This window comes from Pseudorasbora parva, chromosome 9, assembly GCF_024679245.1.
Source record: "Pseudorasbora parva isolate DD20220531a chromosome 9, ASM2467924v1, whole genome shotgun sequence".
NCBI lineage: Eukaryota > Metazoa > Chordata > Actinopteri > Cypriniformes > Gobionidae > Pseudorasbora > Pseudorasbora parva.
This window is the reverse complement of record NC_090180.1, coordinates 29640779-29659372: the sequence shown is the minus strand read 5'-3', so window position 1 is coordinate 29659372 and position 18594 is coordinate 29640779. Positions and strand designations below refer to the sequence as shown.

The following is an 18594-nucleotide window of genomic DNA, read 5'->3' as shown; positions in this document are numbered from 1 at the left end:
AGAGGATAATGTGATCTAGTCGGTCTAGAGACATGATAGCACAGAGAGGATAATGTGATCTAGTCGGTCTAGAGACATGATAGCACAGAGAGGATAATGTGATCTAGTCGGTCTAGAGACATGATATCACAGAGAGGATAATGTGATCTAGTCGGTCTAGAGACATGATATCACAGAGAGGATAATGTGATCTAGTCGGTCTAGAGACATGATAGCACAGAGAGGATAATGTGATCTAGTCGGTCTAGAGACATGATAGCACAGAGAGGATAATGTGATCTAGTCGGTCTAGAGACATGATAGCACAGAGAGGATAATGTGATCTAGTCGGTCTAGAGACATGATAGCACAGAGAGGATAATGTGATCTAGTCGGTCTAGAGACATGATATCACAGAGAGGATAATGTGATCTAGTCGGTCTAGAGACATGATAGCACAGAGAGGATAATGTGATCTAGTCGGTCTAGAGACATGATAGCACAGAGAGGATAATGTGATCTAGTCGTTCCAGGGACAAAGAGAGGATCATATGATCCTTTTGAATTCTACACAGAATACTGTATTTTAATAGCCTGACAAGCCAGACCCAGATCAAGATGTTTGGTCTGGAAACTCACCATAGACAGGGCTCAATCCAAGGGGCGGGATAAACGGTTGTCTTTCAAACTCCCTCTGCACGCGATAGGATAGCGCTACACCAACCGGAGCAACGACGGTGAAGGGAAGCTCGCTGACTGATTAAACATTCGCCATATCCGGTCGGCTAAACTCCGAACACATCTTCCCTTTTTAAGAATGACTTCAGTGCCGCTCTTTGTTCTTTTCTCAGAGGAAAGCTTAACTCCAAGTCTTCCGAAGGCGCGGGCAGAGCTGATTCGAAAGACCGCCGCCGTTCGCCAGTTTCTGTGTTACTAGAAGCACGCAAACGCAACTCGGCCGTCGTCATCATGGCCCCGCCCGCCGACTCTATACACGATGTGATTGGGCCGTCCAGATTCTGAGGAATACAGCTCAGATAGGAATTAAGAGTTGCTAGACCACACTTGCGGGCAAATAAATTTTAAATTTGCTGCCGCTAGGGTGCGTCTAGATTTCTAGGCTAGTGTTTTAAAGTAATATGGAGGAGATTAGGAGGAAACTGCAGCTTTACTGAGCTCAACGGCTGTGATCATGTGCAGCATGCTGAGCGAAGCGGAGTGGTGTGACACTCGGCTCAATATTCCGCTCTATACCAGCGTGCTTCACTTAATCGCTCAAGGCCCAAGCGAACGGTCACTGGCAAAGCGACAGTCCATCAAATCCCGCTCCGACATGAAATTGTAGCCATTAAAAAACAATTATATATGTATGTTTAAATATTGTTTTTATATAATTTAATCTTTTGATTATGAAAAGTGAACAGCATGAGTTAAGGACACACAAGATGCACAATATGTTGTAAGACATAGGGTGGATCTGAACATTTTTTGACCACTTTAAGTTTTGTAGAAAGTCTTTCTTTAAAGTGACTTTTTTTTGTATAAAGTGTATCTTCATTTAGATTTTTTTTCCCGACCAATTGCCTAGATTTAATAAATAATATGCAAATATAACAGACAATATAATAATGGCGCTAATCAAGGACTAGAGCGCATCCGATAAATGAACCGAAACTCAAGAAAAAATGTGGGATTATTTTTCTTTCTGTTTTTTCAGATTTGTCACCCATCTGTATGTTTTTAAAAAAGGTATATCTAATGTTTTATTAAAATGTTTTTTTTTTTCTATTATGAAATCATTTTCTGTTTATAGTCTTTAGTTCTACATAGGAAAAGCGCCCTTCTTTGGTTTATCAATATAGCTAATGCCTTATTTCAGTGATATATATGGTCACACTTTAGATTAGGAATTATTATATATCAAATAATCTCTGCAATTCTTCTTGGAGAGTCTTTGGCCACTCAAACTCTCCTCCTCGCCATGCATTGAGACAATATAGACACACGTCCTCTTTCAGGCAGATTCATAACGTCTTTAGTTGATTGGAACTTAATAATTGTCCTGATGGGTGAAATGAAAACTTTTAATGCTTTAGCTATACAGCCACTTTCTGTTTTGTGAAGCTCAACAATCTTTTGCTGCACATCAGAACCATATTCTGGTTTTACTCATTGTGATGAATGATTAAGTGAATTTGGCCCTTGTGATTCCTCATATTTCTGCTCCTGTGGAACAGGAAATCATAGCTGGACAATTTTATGTTCCTAGTCACCCTGATGTGCTAAAAAAAAAAAAAAGGAAACATGTACATATGAAGGGAATATGCTTCAAAGGTATTTAAGAGTTTCTATGGGTCAAGATTTGTGGCAAACATGTATTAGAGAAAACATATATTTCATAATGTGATTTTCTCCTTTTATTAATTCATTTCACACTTCAATTAAAGGTTGGGGGAAAGATCATTAATTATATTTACCAGGGTTACCAATAATTCTAACTATGTATATATTGTCTGTGTATTCTATATATTTTACTAATTCATAATTGTACATTTTTGGAATTAATTGGAATCACGGGAAATGGAACTGAATAGTATTTCATTGAGTTCAACACAGTCACAACAGTGGAGGTTCACTAGTCCAACATAACATTTTGACTAGATATGTTTTCTTTGGTTGCCATACTGAGTTTTAATAAATTTGTTATGACCCTGAATACTAAGTAAACATTATAAATGAAACTCAAGGAATATAATCATTTTTAAAAATGCACACCACAACCCCTTTAAAATATTTTGTTTTGATCCGGGATGTAGATAGTTTATATAAATTATTTTGGAAAGTTGTTTAGTCTAGTCACATTCCTCAGTAACGGTGCTCCAACTTATGGCATTAATCCATCCCGATTTTCAATTATTTGCACTACTGTAATATGTGAGTGTGAATAACATCTAATACATTAACTTATTTTAAGAAAGTTTTAACAAAATTAACTGGAAACGAAATGTTACATGGTCAAAAAACTACATTGCTCTAATCTTATATTTGAAAAAACAAAACAAAAACAAAAAACGTATCAATGGCATCAGTTTTAATTGGAAAATTTTAAAAAATAATTAAATATTGCACTTCCATTAAATATTATATTTACATTCAAAATAATTAAATAGAGAGGGAAAATGTATGGCTCTTACACTAACTATTAAATGAAAAAATAACATATTAATAAATACAAATAAATGGTCATTTAGGGCCAGTTGTTCAAATAAATTTTATCTGAATCAGAATGATCTGGATTTGGAAATCCCATGTTTTGCTTTCCAGGATCAGGTAATCCATTTTACTTTTGTTCTGGTTTTTAAAGCAAATTGGATTGGATCAACCTGATCCAGATACACATTTCTTTAGATTACCAAATCTAGATTACTAGTGCCCTACGGAGCCCCTAAAGGGACATCGGGATGTACAAAATTTGAGATGGAAAAAAACAACAACATTTCAGTACGTTTGCGCTCTCTAAGAAAAGGTTCATGTAAGTTGGTTCACGCAAAGAACTTTTGACAGGGTCTTATTGTGGGGGAAAAAAAACACTTTAAATTAAAAACGCCTTTTAACTCTTTTTCAAGATTTGATCATAGGCGATAGACAAAATCCGATCCGATTACTTTTGAACAACTGGCCCTAAATGTAAAATGCCTGGCAAGGTAGTGCATGAGGATGTGACATCATTCAGCTGACTCTACACTGCCCACCAGTGGACGAATCCAGAACTACCTGGAAAGTTCATGAACTGCCTGGCACTGATGAACACACAGTATAAAGAGGAGAGACTCACAGTGCTCCAGTCAAAGCTAAAAGCCACAACGACAGCGCCACCTAAGAGGAAATACGAAAGCCACTGAAAATGTTGAGCCTGCATGGATTCCAGCCTTCCCTCATTCCATTCAAAGGGATTGAGGAGCGGGACATCACAGATGTCCTGCTGGAGGCGAGGAGCAGTCTGGAGGAACTCCAGCATGAGATCTTTGAGGAGTTCCAGCAGAAGGAGATCCCCTGCACAATGGAGAATGGGGGAAGCAGCTTTGCTTTGACACTGGACACTCGAGACTTTTCCCCAGAAGAGCTGTCAGTCAGGCAGGTGGGCAGGAAGCTGCAGGTCAGCGGGAAGAGCCAGAAGAAGCAGGAGGATGATGGAAAGGGCTCGTACTCATGCAGAATCCGAGAGTTCAGACGGGTGTTTGACCTGCCTGAAGGAGTGAATCCTGAGGACGTGACCTGCTGTTCCACGGCTGACGGAAAGCTCTACATTCAGGCGCCAATACATCAGCAATCTGAAGTAGATGAGAAGATGGGTAATGATGACCGTCTCTCTGTGAAGCTGTGAAGACACAAAGAAGCCTCTGAAACTGAGCTAGTCTCTGCTGGACTATCTTGGATGTTGTGATGACCTTTAGTTTTATATTAACCGTGTTCAGTTTCATTGTTTTGTAGTGTTTTGCATAAACTAACAAGTTTTTATTATTTATGGTGTTGTTCACCCATTTAGAGAAAAGTAAAAAACTGCATACATTTCTCATTATTTACTGCTTAACTGTATAATTCTTAATGGGGGAATGGGAGACGATAATATATATTTTTTTGCGTTCCAATTTGCGCCACAAGAACCCACTTCCCAAAATAGGAAGATGGAAAATGGTCCATCCAGGTTGAAATAGCCTACTGTATGTGGTGTAAAACAACTCAACTCTATCTGTTCACATCTGGGGCCTGTACCATGATGGTAGTTTAACAAACTCAGGGTTACAGGATTAGTTTTGAGTTGACAAAACCAAACCAATCTATTCTGGCTTTGTTGGTCCCATGATGCTGATCATCAGCTCGCTCTGTCAAGTCAGGCTTTGATCCTGAGTTCAGGAGTTTAGCTGTGACATCAGCAGGGGACAGCCAATCACACGCTGTGGATCAGCGAAACTGAGATTCATTTCTCTCTTCTGCAGATTATTACATGATTGAAAAATATTAAGAATTTAAAAAAAAAATTACACAGCAAGAAGAAAAGAGCTGTCTATGAAAGAGGACAACTAAAGAAACAATATTATATGTCAATACAAGTTAGTTTAGTTGATAAAAAAGTTATGAAGTTAGTATAGTTGATAAAGAAAATTGAACATTTAAGCTCAGTAAACTTCTTTTTTTAAATAGCTTTATTTATTGATTTTAATCATATTTGTATGACTTTATGTAGGCTATTTATATTAATTTTAACAAAGTGCCTATTAATGATTGATTAACTAAAATGATAAATGTGTAATTAAGTAAGGGTATAATAATTACATAAATTATATCTAAATCATTAAAAATTATCATTTTTATAAATAAGCATGGGTAAAAGCCAGACGCTTTAGTCTTTAAAAACATTTGCTATGTAGTGACCTTTAATTTGAAGTAGAAACAGGGGGAGTGACTTTATTGCATCAGAGTTGTGTCAATTTACTCACAGCTGATTGGCCCAATTTCAGATTGAGATCTCTTATCCAGAACATAACCTGCCCTGGAGCAGGTTAGCCGTGGAGTGTAAGTTACTATGGCGATGAACACAGCTAAAAGCCAAACCACTTTAATGGTACCTAAAACCCAGGATTAGCACAAACTAAGCTTAAACTTATCTGGATAACCTGCTAAACCAGCTTCATGGTACAGGCCCCTGGACTGTATCAAGTTCATAAGGATTTGTACCAAGGGTGACAAAGTAACAAATGTGAAACCTATTAAAATTATATATTTAAATCCTTTCTTTAAATGTTTGTGTGTGAACATTGATGTCCTAATGGTAATATTTGTTTTGGCAATGTTTCTGATTCTGATGTGAATATAAAGTGGGTCCACAGGTTCAATACGTTAATAAGTTAAGCTCAAAAAATGAAGAAGCGAAAAATCTAAGTTAAGGTAAGGCCTTTACACTGGCAGTAAATGGAACCTATGGATGATTTGAAAGCAAAAAACATGATAATTATTATTATATAAAAACACGTACAATAATTGTTTTATTAAAATAGTGTTAAACTGCCTGAGCTGTAAAGCTGTTAAAAGGTTAGTTCACCCAAAAATAAACATTTGATGTTTATCTGCAACATGTAGGTTTCTTTGTTTCTTCAGTAGAACACAAATGAAGATTTTTAACTCCAACCGTTGCCATAAAATGCATGTCAGTTTTTTTTTATATAGAATTATATAGCGATCATAGAAATGTGTACGTAGATGCCTCATTCGACCGATCCACGCATGCACTAATGAGGCATAAATATATATATATAAAATCACACCGGGTTTTTACCTTCTTCGACGGAAGTACTGACGGATGGGAACACTAGATCAAGTTGTCTGCTATGAGGTAAAAAAAAAAAAAAATACTGTTCGGTTTCTCGTAGAAGTCAATGTATCATCACGAGCTGCAGGGTTTAATAAGGATTCGTATGTATGTGTTTTTTACTCTGATATAAAAAAAGCCAATGACATGCATCATACGGCAACGGTTGGAGTTAAAAATCTTCATTTGTATTCTACTAAAGAGACAAATACACCTTCATGTTGGATGCACTTGGGGTAAGCAGATAAACATCAAATTTTAATTTTTTCATCAACTAACCCTTTAAATAATTGTTTATACATTTGATTTGAGGTGTTGTAACACTGTCATTGTAACAAAGTTGTACTTTACACTGAGATGGTACAGTAGTAGTTACACATGTTTGTTCATTCTGGTTACACTTTATTTTAAAGGATTAGTTCACTTCAAACTGAACATTTCCTTATATTTGACTCACCCTCATGCTCAGGCAGTTTGGCATGACTGTCTGGAATGCTACACAGTTGTAAGTCGTGGTTTGAAGTCGTAACTTACAGTCTCAAAAACCTGCCTGGAACACAGCATTACTATAGGGTTAGTTGGTTCTGTTGCATGTAATTAAGCATAGTTTATGATTTATAATTTATATAAGTGTTAATACCATAGGAACTACATGTAACAATTCCAGCAGGCATATCACATGTACATTTATGCATTTGCCAGACTCTTTTATCCGAAGTGACTTACATTGCATTCAAGGTACTCATTTTACATTATTGTCAATTGTCAATTCTTGCTTTCCCTGGGAATCGAACCCATGAACTTGGCATTGCTAGCGCCATGCTCTACTGTTTGAGCTAAAGGAAAGCCAATAGGTACGGAAGCTTATTGTTTTTCTGAATTAATGACTTAATTATCTCAGAATTATGAGATAATTTTTCATGAATCATTTTTTTTTGCTGTTTTTCTGAATTAATGACTTAATTCTTTCTTGAAAAAAAAAATTTTGTTCTGTTTTTCTGAATTAATGAGATCCCTCAAAATCCAGCCAAGAGCTCTATTTTAGCTGGATTGCATGGAAGTAAACATGTCCCGCCTTTCAAATTTGTGCAGACAGCCGATCTCATGAAAATTCGTATAAGTATAAATAAGTGTGCAATCTTGTGGAATGTATATGCTAAAATGAGTTTTGGTGTGCATATGGTACACAGTTTTTCACGTGCTTATGATACGCACTTTATGGCATATTATACGTACGAACCCCCCATCCCACCATCCCCAACCTACTCAAGAGCATGTATGGCCCCGCCCGCCGACTCTATACACGATGTGATTGGGCCGTCCAGATTCTGAGGAATACAGCTCAGATAGGAATTGAGAGTTGCTAGACCACACTTGCGGGCAAATTAAATTTGCTGCTGCTAGGGTGCGTCTAGATATATAGGCTAGTATTTTAAAGTAATATGGAGGAGATTAGGAGGAAACTGCAGCTTTACTGAGCTCAACGGCTGTGATCATGTGCAGCATGCTGAGCGAAGCGGAGTGGTGTGACACTCGGCTCAATATTCCGCTCTATACCAGCGTGCTTCACTTAATCGCTCAAGGCCCAAGCGAACGGTCACTGGCAAAGCGACAGTCCCTCAAATCCCGCTCCGACATGAAATTGTAGCCATTAAAAAACAATTATATATGTATGTTTAAATATTGTTTTTATATAATTTAATCTTTTGATTATGAAAAGTGAACAGCATGAGTAAAGGACACACAAGATGCACAATATGTTGTAAGACATAAAGTGGTCAAAAAATGTTCAGATCCACCCTAAGTTTTGTAGAAAGTCTTTCTTTAAAGTGACTTTTTTTTTGTATAAAGTGTATCTTCATTTAGATTTTTTTTTCCCGACCAATTGCCTAGATTTAATAAATAATATGCAAATATAACAGACAATATAATAATGGCGCTAATCAAGGACTAGAGCGCATCCGATAAATGAACCGAAACTCAAGAAAAAATGTGGGATTCTTTTTCTTTCTGTTTTTTCAGATTTGTCACCCATCTGTATGTTTTTAAAAAAGGTATATCTAATGTTTTATTAAAATGTTTTTTTTTTCTATTATGAAATCATTTTCTGTTTATAGTCTTTAGTTCTACATAGGAAAAGCGCCCTTCTTCGGTTTATCAATATAGCTAATGCCTTATTTCAGTGATATATATGGTCACACTTTAGATTAGGAATTATTATATATCAAATAATCTCTGCAATTCTTCATCTGTGATCTTGGAGAGTCTTTGGCCACTCAAACTCTCCTCCTCGCCATGCATTGAGACAATATAGACACACGTCCTCTTTCAGGCAGATTCATAACGTCTTTAGTTGATTGGAACTTAATAATTGTCCTGATGGGTGAAATGAAAACTTTTGATGCTTTAGCTATACAGCCACTTTCTGTTTTGTGAAGCTCAACAATCTTTTGCTGCACATCAGAACCATATTCTGGTTTTACTCATTGTGATGAATGATTAAGTGAATTTGGCCCTTGTGATTCCTCATATTTCTGCTCCTGTGGAACAGGAAATCATAGCTGGACAATTTTATGTTCCTAGTCACCCTGATGTGCTAAAAAAAAAAAAGGAAACATGTACATATGAAGGGAATATGCTTCAAAGGTATTTAAGAGTTTCTATGGGTCAAGATTTGTGGCAAACATGTATTAGAGAAAACATATATTTCATAATGTGATTTTCTCCTTTTATTAATTCATTTCACACTTCAATTAAAGGTTGGGGGAAAGATCATTAATTATATTTACCAGGGTTACCAATAATTCTAACTATGTATATATTGTCTGTGTATTCTATATATTTTACTAATTCATAATTGTACATTTTTGGAATTAATTGGAATCACGGGAAATGGAACTGAATAGTATTTCATTGAGTTCAACACAGTCACAACAGTGGAGGTTCACTAGTCCAACATAACATTTTGACTAGATATGTTTTCTTTGGTTGCCATACTGAGTTTTAATAAATTTGTTATGACCCTGAATACTAAGTAAACATTATAAATGAAACTCAAGGAATATAATCATTTTTAAAAATGCACACCACAACCCCTTTAAAATATTTTGTTCTGATCCGGGATGTAGATAGTTTATATAAATTATTTAGGAAAGTTGTTAAGTCTAGTCACATTCCTCAGTAACGGTGCTTCAACTCTCATGCTCTTCTATACTAATTATGGCATTAATCCATCCGATTTTCAATTATTTGCACTACTGTAATATGTGAGTGTGAATAACATCTAATACAGTCACTTATTTTAAGAAAGTTTTAACAAAATTAACTGGAAACGAAATGTTACATGGTCAAAAAACTACATTGCTCCAATCTTATATAAAGATTAAATTATAATTATATAAATTATTTAAAAAAAAAAAAAGTATCAATGGCATCAGTTTTAATTGGAAAGTTTTTAAAAAATAATTAATATTGCACTTCCATTAAATATTATATTTACATTCAAAATAATTAAATAGAGAGGGAAAATGTATGGCTCTTACACTAACTATTAAATGAAAAAATAACATATTAAACATATTAATAAATACAAATAAATGGTCATTTAGGGCCAGTTGTTCAAATAAATTTTATCTGAATCAGAATGATCTGGATTTGGAAATCCCATGTTTTGCTTTCCAGGATCAGGTAATCCATTTTACTTTTGTTCTGGTTTTTAAAGCAAATTGGATTGGATCAACCTGATCCAGATACACATTTCTTTAGATTACCAAATCTAGATTACTAGTGCCCTACGGAGCCCCTAAAGGGACATCGGGATGGAAAAAATTTGAGATGGAAAAAAACAACAACATTTCAGTACGTTTGCGCTCTCTAAGAAAAGGTTCATGTAAGTTGGTTCACGCAAAGAACTTTTGACAGGGTCTTATTGTGTGGGGAAAAAAAACACTTTAAATTAAAAACGCCTTTTAACTCTTTTTCAAGATTTGATCATAGCCGATAGACAAAATCCGATCCGATTACTTTTGAACAACTGGCCCTAAATGTAAAATGCCTGGCAAGGCAGTGCATGTGTCTGAATGAGGATGTGACATCATTCAGCTGACTCTACACTGCCCACCAGTGGACGAATCCAGAACTACCTGGAAAGTTCATGAACTGCCTGGCACTGATGAACACACAGTATAAAGAGGAGAGACTCACAGTGCTCCAGTCAAAGCTAAAAGCCACAACGACAGCGCCACCTAAGAGGAAATACGAAAGCCACTGAAAATGTTGAGCCTGCATGGATTCCAGCCTTCCCTCAGTCCATTCAAAGGGATTATGGATGGGGACATCACAGATGTCCTGCTGGAGGCGAGGAGCAGTCTGGAGAAACTCCAGCATGAGATCTTTGAGGAGTTCCAACAGAAGGAGATCCCCTGCACAATGGAGAATGGGGGAAGCAGCTTTGCTTTGACACTGGACACTCGAGACTTTTCCCCAGAAGAGCTGTCAGTCAGGCAGGTGGGCAGGAAGCTGCAGGTCAGCGGGAAAAGCCAGAAGAAGCAGGAGGATGATGGAAAGGGCTCGTACTCATGCAGAATCCGAGAGTTCAGACGGGTGTTTGACCTGCCTGAAGGAGTGAATCCTGAGGACGTGACCTGCTGTTCCACGGCTGACGGAAAGCTCTACATTCAGGTGCCAATACATCAGCAATCTGAAGCAGATGAGAAGATGGGTAATGATGACCGTCTCTCTGTGAAGCTGTGAAGACACAAAGAAGCCTCTGAAACTGAGCTAGTCTCTGCTGGACTATCTTGGATGTTGTGATGACCTTAAGTTTTATATTAACCGTGTTCAGGTTCATTGTTTTGTAGTCTTTTGCATAAACTAACAAGTTTTTATTATTTATGGTGTTGTTCACCCATTTAGAGAAAAGTAAAAAACTGCATACATTTCTCATTATTTACTGCTTAACTGTATAATTCTTAATGGGGGAATGGGAGACGATAATATATATTTTTTTGCGTTCCAATTTGCGCCACAAGAACCCACTTCCCAAAATAGGAAGATGGAAAATGGTCCATCCAGGTTGAAGTAGCCTACTGTATGTGGTGTAAAACAACTCAACTCTATCTGTTCACATCTGGACTGTATCAAGTTCATAAGGATTTGTACCAAGGGTGACAAAGTAACAAAAGTGAAACCTATTAAAATTATATATTTAAATCCTTTCTTTAAATGTTTGTGTGTGAACATTGATGTCCTAATGGTAATATTTGTTTTGGCAATGTTTCTGATTCTGATGTGAATATAAAGTGGGTCCACAGGTTCAATACGTTAATAAGTTAAGCTCAAAAAATGAAGAAGCGAAAAATCTAAGTTAAGGTAAGGCCTTTACACTGGCAGTAAATGGAACCTATGGATGATTTGAAAGCAAAAAACATGATAATTATTATTATATAAAAACACGTACAATAATTGTTTTATTAAAATAGTGTTAAACTGCCTGAGCTGTAAAGCTATTAAAAGGTTAGTTCACCCAAAAATAAACATTTGATGTTTATCTGCAACATGTAGGTTTCTTTGTTTCTTCAGTAGAACACAAATGAAGATTTTTAACTCCAACCGTTGCCATCAAATGCATGTCAGTTTTTTTTATATATAGAATTATATAGCGATCATAGAAATGTGTATGTAGATGCCTCATTCGACCGATCCACGCATGCACTAATGAGGCATAAATATATATATATATATATATATATATATATATATATATATATATATATATATATATATATATATATATATATATATATATATATATATATATATAAAATCACACCGGGTTTTTACCTTCTTCGACGGAAGTACTGACGGATGGGAACACTAGATCAAAGTTGTCTGCTATGAGGTAAAAAAAATAAAATACTGTTCGGTTTCTCGTAGAAGTCAATGTATCATCACGAGCTGCAGGGTTTAATAAGGATTCGTATGTATGTGTTTTTTACTCTGATATAAAAAAAGCCAATGACATGCATCATACGGCAACGGTTGGAGTTAAAAATCTTCATTTGTATTCTACTAAAGAGACAAATACACCTACATGTTGGATGCACTGGGGGTAAGCAGATAAACATCAAATTTTAATTTTTTCATCAACTAACCCTTTAAATAATTGTTTATACATTTGATTTGAGGTGTTGTAACACTGTCATTGTAACAAAGTTGTACTTTACACTGAGATGGTACAGTAGTAGTTACACATGTTTGTTCATTCTGGTTACACTTTATTTTAAAGGATTAGTTCACTTCAAACTGAACATTTCCTTATATTTGACTCACCCTCATGCTCAGGCAGTTTGGCATGACTGTCTGGAATGCTACACAGTCGTAAGTCGTGGTTTGAAGTCGTAACTTACAGTCTCAAAAAACTGCCTGGAACACAGCATTACTATAGGGTTAGTTGGTTCTGTTGCATGTAATTAAGCATAGTTTATGATTTATAATTTATATAAGTGTTATTACTATAGGAACTACATATAACAATTCCAGCAGGCATATCACATGTACATTTATGCATTTGCCAGACTCTTTTATCCAAAGTGACTTACATTGCATTCAAGGTACTCATTTTACATTATTGTCAATTGTCAATTCTTGCTTTCCCTGGGAATCGAACCCATGAACTTGGCATTGCTAGCGCCATGCTCTTCTGTTTGAGCTAAAGGAAAGCCAATAGGAATATCACCCTGAGCTATAGGAATATCACCCTGTATCCCAAGACTGGTTTCCCACTGAAGCTAAGCAGGGCTGAGCCAGAGCATGGGAGACCAACTGGGAAAACTAGGTAGCTGCTGGTAGAGGTGTTAGTGAGGCCAGCAGGGGGTGCTCACCCTGTGGTGTGTGTGGGTCCTAACAGCCCAGTATAGTGATGGGGACACTGCACTTTCAAAGAGCACCGTCCTTCGGATGAGACGTTAAACCGAGGTCCTGACTCTCTGTGGTCATTAAAAATCCCACAGCACTTCTCGTGAAGCGTAGGGGTGTAACCCTGGTGTCCTGGCCAAATTCCCTCGATTAGCCCTTACCAATCATGGCCTCCTAATAATCCCCATCCACTGAATTGGCTCTGTCACCCTCTCTCCTCTCCACCTATCGCTGGTGTGTGATGAGCGCCATTGTACTGTGGCTGCCGTCGCTTCATCTAAGTTGATGCTGCACACTGGTGGTGGTGGTTGAGGAGAGATCCCTGACATGAGTGTAAAGTGTTACATTTATGTCTTGTGGTTGTACTATTTAAATGATGAGTAATTTAACCTTATCAAATTGGCCTCGGATTCGCTTCCATTGGATGGTCGTTACCCAATCACAGCCTGTATTGAGGCAAAATCAGACTTTTTTTCCTGCACATTGAGGGATTCAATAAATGCGTTCCCATTGTAGTTTATGTAAATTTTTACAATTGATGTTCATCTTGGTGTTTCAATCCAGATTTTTATATGTGATATCCCAAAATGCATATAAAAATAGGTGGATGGAAACCTAGTTATTAAATCATTATTTTCCTATTTATCATTGTAAAGCGTCTTTGAAACAATCAGTATTGTATAAAGCTTTATTATATATAGTATTATAAAGTATAAAGTATTAATAAAGGTGACTTGACTTCAGTGTTCTGCGGTGTGAAACTGATTTGTTAAAAGTGCCATTAATCATGCAGAGAGACCGGTCAATGTTTCTGATGACTATCAATAAGATTGATCAAAATTTGGTTTAATTAATCAGACATACTCTTGTTGATTTCTTCACAAGTTTAATCAGCAATAATCGACAACAGGTAATCAGAAATATAAAAACTGACATTGACTAATGGCACATCTGGAGTTTTTCTGTCTGTGATTCTTGTATTTCTTAATTTAACTCTATTTACAGTTGCCCTAATTTACACTGATCAGCGTGACTTTGGACAATGTCTTTTGACGTGAGTCAGAAGATTGCTGGACTGTGTGAATTTCCTCCCGCAGAGCGGGCAGTGATACGGCCTCTCTCCGGTGTGCACTCGCTCGTGTCTCTTCAGGGCTCCCGAGTGACTGAATCTCCTCCCGCAGTGTGAGCATTTGTACGGTTTCTCTCCAGTATGAACTCGCTGGTGCATTTTCAGTGCGTTTGCTGTAATGAAGGTGCTGCCACACTCAGAGCACACGTGATCTCTCACCCCGGTGTGTATGTTCTCGTGATCCTTGAAAGTGCAGAGGCGCGAAAAGCTCTTGCCGCAGATGGAACACAAGAAGGGCTTCTCGTTCGAGTGAATCGACAGGTGCGTTTTTAAGTGCGATGCCAAAATAAACTTTTTACCGCACTGATCACAGGTAAATGGCCTTTCGCCGGAGTGATAGCGAAGGTGACCTTTGACATCCGTGGCCCGTTTGAAAGTCTTCCCGCACTGAAGGCAAGTGAACGGCCTGGCTTCGCTTCTCTTAGTTCTGTCTTTGTCAGTGTTCGGTGATGAACTCAATGATTTTTCTCCATCTGTGGCATTCTGAGGTTTCTGATACTGATGGTCCGATTCATGGTTACACGCCTCTTCATCCGATTCTTGGCTTTCCTCTGTTATTTCAACTGTATCTATAATGAACAAATGGATAGTCAAAATTCAGTAAAAGAGGGACACATCTGAAGTTAAAGTTAAAGGCATAGTCCACCCAAAAATTAAAATGTTCTATTTATCTGCTTTAAGATAAAGGTTTTTTTTTCTTCAGTAGAACACAAATGAAGATTTTTAATATGAAGAAATCCATATTAAACCCTGTGGCTTGTGACGATACATTGATGTCTTAAGGCATGAAACAATCGGTTTCTGCGTATCTTGTTTTTGTTTTTTACCTCATAGCAGACGAATCTCATCTAATATTCCCAAAGACATTACTTCCGCTGGAAAAGGTCAAAATCTGGCGCAATCATATATGTATATATCATTAGTGCCTGCGCGGATCGGTCGAATGAGGAATCTTTGTACACATATCTATAATCGTGCCGTTGTTTTGACCTTCGGCAAAAATAGTGGCATAGGGAATACTGGATGAGATTCGTCTGATATGAGGTAAAAAACAAACAAATACTCGTCGCTTTCTTGCAGAAACCGATCGTTTCGTGTCTTAAGACATCAATGTGTTGCCACGAGCTGCAGGGTATGGATTCGTACGTCTGTGTTTTTTACTCTCATAGAAATACACCCCATTGACATGCATTATACAAGCAACTTTTGGAGTTAAAAATCTTCATTTGTGTTCTACTAAAAAAAAAAAAAAACACCTACATCTTGGACGCCCTAGGGGTAAGAAGATAAACATGGGAGATAAAAACTGGCAGTAAAGGCCTGTTCAGAGCTCCACACAGGGAACATTTTCGTGCGTGTTTAATGCCTTGTGACTAAACAAAGGGCGCCAATGTAAGTGTGCACACCGACGGCAGTCGTAAAAGCGCCGTTTAAAAAAAAAAACGCCTTGGGTTTGTTTTTTTGTTTTGACGTGGTGCATTAAAAACTGGCCGACCTATAAGATCAACACTTTTGTTCACCTGCCTGGAGCTGCTGAAGTTACATTAAAATACGACTTGGTGGGGCTCAAAGTACAAAATGGTTTTGCCAAGCACACACTGATACAGCGAAGAGGAAGTAGACAAAGAAGAAGATGAGCTGCTAATGCTGCTTGCCAGTTAGCAAAAAGTGTGTGAATGGTTTTTGCAAGCACGTAAATACCGTCTCTCTTCTTCAGTATAAAGTGGTGCATCGCCAGTGAAAAATTGCTGGGGTGTGAACACAAAGGCGTGCCAAAAAATGCTGCCGTTAAGTGTGCGTGATAATCATTCCGTTGTGCACAGGACAAAAAGCTTCCATAACATTACTCTGCAGCAAACAAATGAAGTCTGGACACAAACCCTTTTGTTCCTCATCGTCGTCATCTTTCTCTATTTGCGATGGCTCCGGATCGCTCATATCTTCAGTCTCCTTTTTAATAAACACCAACTTTACAATATTACACTATGAAGAGCTCATTTGTTACACCTAGTTTTTCCTGGTTGACTGGACACACTTCATCATTTTTTAAAGGGTGGTAAAACTATTCGACATTTACTGGTGAATTGCACTTGAGGTGTCAGACCTAAGGAAAACACACAAAAAAAAGTTTTTGAATTTACACAGGGCAAGCACACCGTTATTTACATTAGCTGTTTTTATTTCAATATTAAGTTTTATCCATTTATTTACCCCCTTTTTTTTGCCCTCACAGTTAATAACATGCTTAACAAAATGAAATTAGACAGATCCAACAAACTATTCAAGACAAAGTCGTAGCTTGATGATAGCGAGATTGAGCATGGAATACTGGGAGTTGTCACTGACAGCAGCATAACTTATTATATTAGTCGCCGTTTCCGTTCCTTCCGGTCAAGTGTATGTGGGGTAACGCAGCAGTGTTTTATCATATTACAAACATCTGAGTGTGTTGAACATTGTTATATTGTTACTTTGTGTATTTGCTTCACACCTACTATGAGACACTTGTTGCACACTGCAGTAAGCTAGATCAATATTAGATCATATTATATCATAATAATAAATGTGTGATGGCTTATGTTGGTAAATGTTGTATGACAGAGAAAATGCTGTATTACTGTACAATAATTAGTTTTCTGTCTATAAATGTCTCTAAACAGTTGTTCCCTTGTCTAATAAAACATGTAATATATTAAAGCATCTTAGGTCTTTCCATGGTTTCTACTAAATAAAACAGAAATTGAGGATTACGTGGGTGAAGTCATTGATATACTGACGCTTGGTCTATGTATTGGTTAAAATGGCTTATTTCTCTGGATTTAAACATTCTTGGAAACATTTGGGACAATGTTAGTACACAAGACAAGTCAACAAAATTCTCTCTCTCTCTCTCAATATATATATATATATATATATATATATATATATATATATATATATATATATATATATATATATATATAGAATGTATGCAAGTGTACGTACAAAAAACAGAAACAAAAGAATACATTTTCTCATGCAACATTTCTTAAAACGTTCACATTTAAAAATCATAACTCATCAACAAAGCAATTTTGACATTTTGTGTGAGCCAAGTCTTATTTGTTTATACTGTTAACCACGTACTTACTGTTTAAACTCATATCTGCTTCTTCTTCAGTGACGTGCTCTTTTTATCGGTTTGTTTGAGAGTTACAGTGCACTTTATTTGTTAATATTGAGAGTTTACTGTTATCAAATTTAAGCCTGAGCCCCTTGGAGCTCGGCTTATATGGCTATATTTTTATGGCCATATTTACTTGCTGCTGACATATCCAGCAGCGAAATCATGCATTTACTCAGAAGAATGCCAAAGCAGCTCTATTGGTTAACTTATGGGAAGCCAATTGTTTAGCAGTAACAGCTCGCGCAGGCACGGCAGCTACTTACGATAGTTGTTACTGGGGGGCGTCAGTTTTTACGTGATAACTTGGTCCAATGCAATAAAAAATAATGTTTATTTCATAAATTAAAAAATAGGCTCCGCGAGGAAAACCTTTTTTATGGCCTCGTTAGATTAATGTTGTTTTCGCGTAAACTCCTCCCAGTGGCCGCGTTTGCAGTGACTGTGTCATATGATCAAGCTCACGTGATGCAAATCATCTCTCTTCTCGCGTTATTTCGGATATCTCAGGGAGGACAGGACACAGGCTGCAGGCAAACAAGCAGTAGCAGATAGCTCTTTTCTTGCTCGGTCGTTCGTCTTATATTTTGTACAGGTCGATGATGCTTTGTGTACTGATATAGTGTTTCGTTTGTAATGTCACATTCACATATAGTTTGAAAATCGTGCCATAATGTTTTTAAGGCGCACACAATAATTTACTATATTTATTTCAACAACATTATAAAAATACTAACGTATAATGGTCCTATACATATATATATAATATATAAATTAATCCTTGTAAATGGTTTGCCCAATACGCATGTTTAACAGAAAATGCATGCTCTAAAATACTGTTGTCGACGTTCACGTTTTTCAACACTTAACTTTATCAAAAAGGTCTGCGTGATACTTTATTAGAGAGAGAGAAATACAGAAAGATATATATTTTTACCTATATTACACTTAATTTATTAGTTACTGACAAAAAAAACATAATTTGGTTATGTATTTTATCTGATATTACATTTATTTTCATTTGAACGTTTAGTACTTTTA

General features: G+C 36.8%; 3 protein-coding genes across 4 annotated transcripts; 2 read left to right on the top strand and 1 right to left on the bottom strand.

The window, feature by feature from the left end:
• The first annotated feature begins 121 nt into the window (after positions 1-121).
• Positions 122-4439, top strand: LOC137088841 (heat shock protein 30-like). Its single transcript, XM_067452192.1, has one exon. The coding sequence runs from the start codon at positions 3884-3886 to the stop codon at positions 4361-4363; it is 480 nt and encodes a 159-aa protein (XP_067308293.1). The 5' UTR covers positions 122-3883; the 3' UTR covers positions 4364-4439.
• Positions 4440-10618: 6179 nt separating this feature from the next.
• Positions 10619-11659, top strand: LOC137089638 (heat shock protein 30-like). Its single transcript, XM_067453209.1, has one exon. The coding sequence runs from the start codon at positions 10619-10621 to the stop codon at positions 11096-11098; it is 480 nt and encodes a 159-aa protein (XP_067309310.1). The 3' UTR covers positions 11099-11659.
• A 2376-nt stretch (positions 11660-14035) lies between these two features.
• Positions 14036-17996, bottom strand: LOC137088851 (zinc finger protein 135). Of its 2 annotated transcripts, none has more exons than XM_067452201.1 (3): positions 17521-17996; positions 16271-16494; positions 14036-14959 (listed from the first exon to the last, which is right to left on the bottom strand). In XM_067452201.1, exons 2-3 carry the CDS (start codon positions 16326-16328, stop codon positions 14286-14288), a joined length of 732 nt encoding a protein of 243 aa, XP_067308302.1. In that variant the 5' UTR covers positions 16329-16494; positions 17521-17996; the 3' UTR covers positions 14036-14285. The 2 variants fall into 2 exon arrangements, with proteins under 2 accessions (XP_067308302.1, XP_067308303.1); XM_067452202.1 differs by having other exon boundaries at positions 17820-17996.
• Positions 17997-18594: the final 598 nt, after the last annotated feature.

Coding starts and splice junctions, on each gene's coding strand:
- LOC137088841 (XM_067452192.1), top strand. CDS start 3,884: ATGTTGAGCCTGCATGGATTCCAGCCTTCCCTCATTCCATTCAAAGGG.
- LOC137088851 (XM_067452201.1), bottom strand. CDS start 16,328: ATGAGCGATCCGGAGCCATCGCAAATAGAGAAAGATGACGACGATGAG. Junction 14,960..16,270: donor CGACGATGAGGAACAAAAGG/GTTTGTGTCCAG, acceptor TGTTCATTATAG/ATACAGTTGAAATAACAGAG.
- LOC137089638 (XM_067453209.1), top strand. CDS start 10,619: ATGTTGAGCCTGCATGGATTCCAGCCTTCCCTCAGTCCATTCAAAGGG.